We start from the raw sequence: 8,544 nt of genomic DNA, 5'->3' as shown, positions 1-8,544 counted from the left end.
CTTTGAGTCTTAACTCACAAGGTGGTGTCTCTCTAATGGTGCCTGGCGCCCCCGGAAACAAAAACGCTTTGACTGTGGAAGACGCGTAGAGGTCTCTATAATAATGAAGCGTATTTGCTGATTGGTCGTGATACTGAAGGACCCTCAGCGAAGCTGGGGGCTACAAGGACTGTTTCCCGGTGCCCGATTTTGTGTGCATGGGCCCTGTAGTGTGATATAATACGAAGATCCACAACTGAGCATTTAGTTACAAACCTGAACATGCTCAATCAGAGAAAGGATGCGAGCGGTGGACAAGCTCCGAGTGAGCGTCTCCCGCGCAGGCTTTCACGTAAGAACAGGACCTGGAGGCCACAGGCCGGCGGCAGCCCGGTCACCCCTCCGTGACCTTGGAGCCACTCGGAAGCGCGTCAGTAAGCGCCCGGGTCCCGGTTCCTCCCCCGCCGCGGGCGGGGATCGGGTGTTGGATTCATCCGAGACCTCAATCCTATCAGGAGCCAGCGGCTCCATCAGCTCAGGGGGGTGGCGGCCGCTGTGTGAACAGCGCCGACCATCTGGGGAGAAGGGGGGGCGGGAAGATGGGGAGACGGAGGAGGAACCCCGGGGGAGCGCCAGGCGCGGGGCCGCGGGCGCGCGGAGGCCGGGTGCCCCGAGACCCCCCGGCGCGGCCCGAGCGCGCTCCCAGCCACCGCGCCGCTCGTCGCGTTCGCAGCCGCTGCGTCACGGCCTCCTCCGCCGCTCATTGGGCAAGCCTGTCCAATCACGTGACTCCAGCATGGCGTATAAATAAGGGCGAGGGGAAGGCGGTGGTCCGCCATTTCGTGGACGCCGGGGAGGTGCGGGGACCTGTGGAGCCGGGCGGAGGGGAGCCGGGGAGCCGTCCGAGGGTGTGTGGACTTCAGCCGCCGCGTTTCTCACTCCAGATCTCGGTAAGAGGCCGGGTCCGAAGGAGGGAAGGGGGAAGTGGGACGTAACAGGGCCGAGGTGGAGCCGGGCCCCATGGCGGCGCCAGATGGAGACAAAGGGCCGCCGCCGCCATTTTGTGACGTGCGGCGCGGGCGGCGGCGGGCTGGCAGCCCACCGGGCGGGCCCCGGCCTGGAGGGAAGGGGTTCGTGGACCTTTGTGGGGGGATGCGCCGGAGGGTGAGGTTGCCCGAGGACCAAGGCAGCGGGGGACCTGGTACCGAGTCGTACGCCAGGCCGCGCGGCCTTTCAATTTATGGCGCCTTTTTTTTTCCGCCCCACGTTTTCTGAAGCTCCCAGGGTTTTTGTCCCTGGGCTCTATCAAGGCTGGGATTGTGGCCTGGGCGGGGTGGAAGGGGCCAATGGAGGCAAAAAAGGGGACATCTTGTAATAGTTTCAATAATGAATTAATTTATAAAAAGACTGGAAATCTCGATCCACAGGAAGTGGTTTCTGTACTCACATTTTCATGTAATTTTAATTCGACTCCACTTTTTACTCCTTGAACCCAGCCTTTTTTTTTTTTTTTTAAACCCATCTTCTGTGGGCAGCATTGTTTTTGTAGCTGCGTCCCGGTAGCCCGTAGGCCTGAAGCTGGTCACAGGGAGTTTTTTTTTTTTTAAATCAGTCTGCAGCCGTGGTTTGGTCTCACCTCCCGGGCACAGGGCGGGGTCACGCCAATAGGATGTGTCTGGGCTGGTTTTTTAATCGGATTAAGCCGAGCAGGGGAAGAACCGGGGGTGAGAATGGTCCTTACACCGAGTGTTGAGAGGCCGCTCTTTGCAGCCATTGAAACCGGCCTCGGGTGATGGGGGCGCGGCTCCAGTGGCTCAGCCCCAGCCCCTAACGTGCGGCTCACTCCCGAGAGCCTGGCTCTGCGTTCACCTGCCTCGGACATTTCATAATAGACGGGATCGGGACGTATGCACCTCAGTCTCATTTAACGGAGAAACGGGTGTTTCGAGGGTGGTAGTTTTAATTAGGTTTTTAGTATTCTGGCAGTCTTTCCTAAGGGTCTGTTTCTCACTGTGTATGTAGATTATTTGGTTAAATCTTCCATATTTTGGTTTTGTCTTTCATTTTTACAGAAATGCATCGTGATTCCTGTCCATTGGATTGTAAGGTTTATGTGGGAAATCTTGGGAACAACGGTAACAAGACTGAGCTGGAACGGGCTTTTGGCTATTATGGGCCACTCAGGAGTGTGTGGGTTGCTAGAAACCCTCCCGGCTTTGCTTTCGTGGAGTTTGAAGATCCCCGAGATGCAGCCGATGCTGTCCGAGAGCTAGACGGGAGGTAATTTAATCATAATGTCGCTGAAGTTTTTAATGTTTAAAAATCTCTAGGATAATGGTTCTGAGGGGCTTCTTGGTTATCTGAAACAGATGTTACTGGAAATTTGTGTACACCTTTTTTGCAATAAAAAAAAAAGGACCGAACAGTTTTAGTGGAGATACGTAGCAGGATTCTTTTTATTCAGTTGGTCATTGAGGAAAATAATTAGGTTTAATGGTCAATTCTTGATGGGTGGACAGCTGCATCCAAAAAATGGTCAAAACATTTTAATCTAAATTCTCTTCAGTGTCAACTGTTCTAAAACAGCTGTGGAATCACATTTTCTTTAAGAATGGCCCTGTATTGATAATTGTAGCTGGGTGGTGCCTACGTGGGGTGTATTGCACCGTTATCTTTTACTGTTTGGAGTGCTGCTTTTAGGAAGTCTGGCTTGTATAGCAGTTCCCCAGCTGGTGCTAATACCGCGTCTTAATAGCGAGCAGGTGTTGCCCCTTCTACTTGGCATTTTGAACCATTGGATTTGAATCCTAAAATTAAATGTTTGGAGGGTTGGCTGTATAAAAGCTTGTTTATCCAAGCAGATTGCAGAAACATATTTCCAGGGTTGCACCTCTTCCCAGTCACTGCGGCTTAATCCAAATATAATGGCTGTTGGAATTTATGTCAACTATTGTGTGATAATTGAGGGAGAGGGGTGATATAAAATAAAATGGCCAAATGTCCTATTTATTGCTGTTTACATGGACAGGGGTGGAGTAGAGAGACCAGCAAATATACAGTGGGGCCTTGACTTACAAGTTTAATTCGTTCTGAGACCGAGCTCGTTAAGGAGCTCGTTAACTCAAATTACTCTATCAACTCAATGCAAAAAATCGGCCGAGAGACAGCTGGTATCTTAAAAAGCTCGTTAGTCGGGACACTAGTAAGTCAAGGCCCCACTGTATAGTGTAAGATGCATAAACAAGTGATGGGACCACAAAGGAAGAAGTCACAGGATGTATAGATGAAGTCGTTCCGTAAAGATTAGTCTACGTGTTTTCACACTTAAATTACAACTGCTAACAAATTAACATTGAGCCCAGTGATCAGACTGACTTAACAAAACAATAAAATGTAGGGAAGTTAGTTTCCTTGAAGAAAATCAGGGAACTGAAACCTGTTTTGGCATTAAGGACTCTGCAGGCATTCAAATGTGTTCTTAACTAGAAGTGCTCTTTGCTTTACTGAACATCTTTTAGAAAGTCAGTTTGGCTGCTTTAAATGTAATAATGCTTTTTTCTCCCTAGAACACTATGTGGCTGCCGAGTAAGAGTGGAACTGTCGAATGGTGAAAAGAGAAGTCGAAATCGAGGCCCGCCTCCCTCTTGGGGTCGTCGCCCTCGAGATGATTATCGGCGAAGGAGTCCGCCACCTCGCCGCAGGTACTTGAGAGAGAGCGTGACTAGAGGTATTGGTGTAATGGAGTAGGTAATAGGAGCAGGTACTTCTCTCAAAGTTTGTTGGTGGGTTTTAAATGTATTGTGAAGAACCGGAGGTTTTTATGAAGCATTTGCTGGGTGTAGTTTGGGGTATGTGAGTTGTGCTGAGTGTTGGCTTTTGTCTTTAGGTTCATGTTGGTAGTCAGTAACTTCTATCTTGGATCTATCTTCTAGTTCATCTTCTAGTTGCATCTTTCCAAGTCTTCCCTTATACTTCAATTTAGGCCTTTTTCCATTTCTTGACTCCATAATGACAAACATTACATTCAACTCTAGCTCTTCACCAAAAAATGTGTTTTCTATTAGCACGATTGTAATATTTATCAATCAGGCAGCTGTTTTAATGTTACAACTGGTAAAATAGAAATCTTTCTGAAACTAACTTAAGTCACTGACCAATAAAGGGGGCTATAAAAGTAATCCCAGTCATCTATTCTTCATACCCAAATAGGAGAGAGATCAGTTTTTTTATAATTGACAATGGCATCATTCTTGGACCAGGCAGTGGTGTCTGGATGCTAAGTCCACATCTCCTCAAATCTCCAAAATAGTTTCTGAAGGACTGAATTTACCTCTTAAAGGTGAGTGAAGTCCTAGGAGATAGGAGTTCAAAATCTTGCCCCTTTTGCTGTTTTGAAAAACAACACACTGTTGCCCATCATAATAGAGTATTTGTTAGCTAATAGATGGTTGTACTGATGGCTTGTTTTTTTCATTTTTTTTTGTGCTTTTTGGTCCATCTATTAATAAAAATGAACCCCGTTACAGAGTCACCATCATGTCTCTTCTCACCACCCTCTGAGTCTGCATTAGCCAGTCAACTAGCCCTTTCAGCGTCATGTGACCAGCGCGCCCCATTCAGCTTGGCTGGTGTCGTTTCACATGACCCAGGCATGGCCAGTCGTCAGGTTGCACCGCCCTTTGGTTCCCGAGCATGCTGTTTTCTCTCAGCCTTCTCTCCAACCTTAACCAAATCGGCAGCAGCCACCTCGACCGCCCACACATTCCTGGCCAATCAGCTCAGCTGTTTATTTACCAAATGTCTTCACAACAACTACAGCAGCAGCCTTCGGCTAACAAAAAAGCAGGAAAAATCCACAACACCCCCTTCGCCAACCAACTAAATCCAACGCAACATCTGGCAAAACCTTTTCAGCAAATTCTTCCTGGCCGTCAGTCCGGCAGCCTCACCTCACCATTTCTAGCTTGTTGAAACCCAAAACTAGTAAGTTTTTCCTGCTTATACAGTTTACTGCTGGTTAAAATAAGGAGTAAGCGGCTTAAAGTAATTCTTTTTTTCTGGATCAAAGGCTGGCTGTGCATAATTGAATGGTAATGTACATATATATTGCTTGAATAAAACTTTTAAGGGTGATAGGGAACTCATAATGTAACTAGACCTTCAAGTGAAACTTATTTGCATGTGTGAGATGCCAAACTAAAAATTTTAATGACTAACAGATTTAGCTTTCCTTTCTAGCAAAAATTTGACTCCTATCACCTTTAAATGGTTTTACTAACCGTTTTCAAAATTTTAAAATTTTGGGGGTGAAGTGGGCCAAGAGCTAAGGTAATTTTGATAAGTCTAAACACACCCTTAAATGTGACGATCACAAATGCAGTTCTAATGTAGCACTTAATGGCATCAATATTTACACCTAGCGCGTTTTCACAATTACACTATCCACCTGGTACCTAAGTCTTGTCATGGACTTATAGGTTTGCATGGGTTCCAAATACTGGTTTATGGTACTGTTTTTGGAACTACTTGTGGGACTACATTTTGGTGTGGTGTTTTGGGTAGTGAAGTTAGTTTGACATGAAGTTTTGCATTGGACAGATCTGCTGTGAAGCATTCTTTGTTAAAGTGAGTCCATGGTTGGAATACCTGCTTTTCACTTGAGCTTTTGGTTCCTTAATCCTTCTGTGCCTTTTTTTTTCTTTTCTTTTTTTTTTTTTGGACGATGGGTGCCAGTTCTTCGGCACATTCACTGGGCCCAACAGTGAGATTGAAAAGTTGGGAAATGCCTCACGCCATAAATACTAGTTGACAGTTAGCCTAACTTCTTGTTTCTGCTTTTAGATCTCCAAGACGGAGAAGCTTCTCCCGTAGCCGGAGCAGGTAAATGACTTTTTCGGCCACAGTCTCAGAAATGGCAGTGTTGTTTGCTATTCGTATGCTGTTTTCTAAATGACTTGGTTAATGGTAATGGATCTTGTAATGAATTCTTAGTAATGGATAAAGTGTTACATGGAACCAGTATTAACTTAGTTGAATTAACTCTTTGTTTTCAAAGACTTACTGGAAATATTTATTGTTTATAGTCCTGAATGGTCTCATTTTTCTTTTGCCTCTGTCTGTAGGTCCCTTTCCAGAGATAGGAGAAGAGAGAGATCACTGTCTCGGGAGAGAAATCATAAGCCGTCTCGATCCTTCTCTAGGTCTCGGAGGTAAGATCTTTAATGATGAGCTAGTTAAGACCTTGTATGTGTAACATACTAAAACCACAAATAGGTCTAGCTAAGCCATTTTTATATAATTTTATAATTTTCTACCATAAAAATTTTTTGATGTTTTGTCACTGTCACCAAGTTACAGATGGAACCTGTTTTTCTGCTTTTGTTTTTTTTTAGCCGATCTAGGTCAAATGAAAGGAAATAGAAGACCAGTTTGCAAGATGAGTGGTGTACAGGAAATAACTTCATTTGACAGGAGTATGTACAGAAAATTCAAGTTTTGTTTGAGACTTCATAAGCTTGGTGCATTTTTAAGATGTAGCTGTTCACATTTGTTTGTCTTGGAACAGTGACACACAAAGATGTAATTCTCTATGGTTTGATATGGATCATATGAGGCATGTAATATCAAGAATTGTTACTTTACAATGTTCCCTTAAGCAAAATTGAGTTTGCTTTGAACTTCAGTCTTGCGTAGACTGATAATAAACCTCTTAACTTCTGCCCAGCTAACGTGTGATGTTGAATATTGTGGAAACAAAACTGGCAAAATTTGGATTTAAGACTTTCCATAGCTGTGACCTAATATGCAGCTGTAGTTGGACAGGCAGTCTTCAAAAGCTGCTGTGAACACAAGCCAGCAGCTAAAAATTAAAGCTGCACTCTTAAACTTAGATTAGAGGATTTAAAAAAATCCAACACTGGGCAGATGTCCAGTTAGTGTAGAATCTAAGTTAAAGTTTTAAGAAAGTTAGTTTACCTTTGCTTTCGGTCATAAATTTCTTAAGTGATTGCTATATATGAATACATGGCTATTGGTAACATTCTTCACTTGGAAATTTGAGACTATTCAAGATACCAGTTTCCTGCCAGTTTAAGGGTACATTGTAGAGCTGAACTTTGAGTTACTGTGCAAAATTTTTTTTCATGCTGTCATTTGTAATATGTTTTGTGAGAATCCTTGGGATTAAAGTTTTGGTTACAAATTGTTGTTTAACCTGAAAGCCTGTTTTTCCTTGCAAAACTAAAATGTGTGAGCTTGGTATCAAGTTCAGGTATAACATTCCTATTGGAAGCCATACTTATATTTTCTTGTAAAGTGCTTTTGAATTAATAAATAATAGCATAACTGTAATAGTCAAACCCACTATTACCACAGTTCTTGTCCCATGGAAAGCAGTTGGTTACACAAATCTTACAAGAAACAAAATTGAGGCTTTTGAAGTGAAGGGAATTTTTGGTTGTCACCTAAGTGATCGTTCTTAAGTTTTTTCTTTGGACTTACTCAGTGACCAACATTTTAAAGGTTAGCAACCTAGTACATTATAACCCAAAGTTGCCCCAATCACTAAAAAGGCTTTTAGCATTAGCATGAGAACTTTCCACAAAGCTTTAAAAATTGCTTCCATTTTATTTTACATGATTTGAGGTGTTGCATGGGAATTCTAAATTGATCCATTATAATGTAAAATTCACTATATGGTTCAAATGTAACAGTGCAGACTTGAATACGGAGGCATGCATAACCTTCCTCTTAGAAATAGAGGAGCTGTAATTTCTAAATTTTGTGCAATTAGATTAAACCATAATGCAACAGTCTTGTGGCTTAGTTTCCTTAAATGTGCTATTTTATGACAGTTTTGGATTATCCTGACTTTAATATGACAGAAGTCATTGCATTGAGTTGAATCTATAAGGCTATATACATATACTGTAAGAGAATTTTAATTGATTTTTAGAGAGGAAGGGAGAAACAAATATCAATTGTCCACCTATGGAGCCCACAAACCTGGACATGTTCCTTGACCAGGATTCAAACGGGCAGAATGATGCTCAACCAATGACCCACACCAGCCAGCGCTCTATGAGGATATCTTGTAAGATTAGGTCCTAAACAGTAATTTCCCTTGGTCCTTAGCCTTTCATGCAAATATCAGGGGGGAGAGTCTGTGTGTCACAAGGGAGAATTGGTATCACAGGTTCAGTATGAGCCTTGTTACAGAAGACATTTAAGATTACCTGATCTGCTGGAAGCTCTGGGCCTTATTGTCTTGGCATTTCCTCATAGCCTAAATACAGTTCCTGTTAGGAACAAAGCAAGATAGCTAAAAAGTCATGGAAGTAATACGGTGTGTCACTAATTACACTGCTGTTATAAATAGGCATTTATATGGCCTTTTGGGCAGTATACAACTTCCACAGTCTTAAGTTAGAAGGGTTTCTGTAAAAAGGTTAAATTATGGGTATAATGTGGCTAATGGAGAAATTTCGATATAGTCAATCTTGGAGTCACCCAAATTTTCAATCACTTAAAAGCCCTAGCACAATTTTTATGGCTTGCAAAAGATAC

At 43.4% G+C, this 8,544-nt stretch overlaps 1 protein-coding gene across 1 annotated transcript; it reads left to right on the top strand.

Moving 5' to 3' along the window:
- The first annotated feature begins 772 nt into the window (after nucleotides 1-772).
- SRSF3 (serine and arginine rich splicing factor 3) lies at nucleotides 773-7,198 on the top strand. The gene is made up of 6 exons (XM_006106944.3): nucleotides 773-929; nucleotides 2,052-2,259; nucleotides 3,546-3,680; nucleotides 5,821-5,859; nucleotides 6,102-6,188; nucleotides 6,372-7,198. The coding sequence occupies exons 2-6, from the start codon at nucleotides 2,054-2,056 to the stop codon at nucleotides 6,397-6,399; spliced, it is 495 nt and encodes a 164-aa protein (XP_006107006.1). The 5' UTR covers nucleotides 773-929; nucleotides 2,052-2,053; the 3' UTR covers nucleotides 6,400-7,198.
- The last annotated feature ends 1,346 nt before the right edge of the window (nucleotides 7,199-8,544 follow it).

This window comes from Myotis lucifugus, unplaced genomic scaffold, assembly GCF_000147115.1.
Source record: "Myotis lucifugus unplaced genomic scaffold, Myoluc2.0 scaffold_953, whole genome shotgun sequence".
NCBI lineage: Eukaryota > Metazoa > Chordata > Mammalia > Chiroptera > Vespertilionidae > Myotis > Myotis lucifugus.
The sequence above is the reverse complement of the archived record's forward strand: the minus strand, read 5'-3'. Positions and strand labels throughout refer to the sequence as shown.

Excerpts from the sequence above, each read along its gene's own strand:
- SRSF3 (XM_006106944.3), top strand. The coding sequence starts at position 2,054 with ATGCATCGTGATTCCTGTCCATTGGATTGTAAGGTTTATGTGGGAAAT. Across the intron at positions 2,260-3,545 it reads GTCCGAGAGCTAGACGGGAG|AACACTATGTGGCTGCCGAG; the intron begins GTAATTTAATCA and ends TTTTCTCCCTAG. Across the intron at positions 6,189-6,371 it reads TCCTTCTCTAGGTCTCGGAG|CCGATCTAGGTCAAATGAAA; the intron begins GTAAGATCTTTA and ends GTTTTTTTTTAG.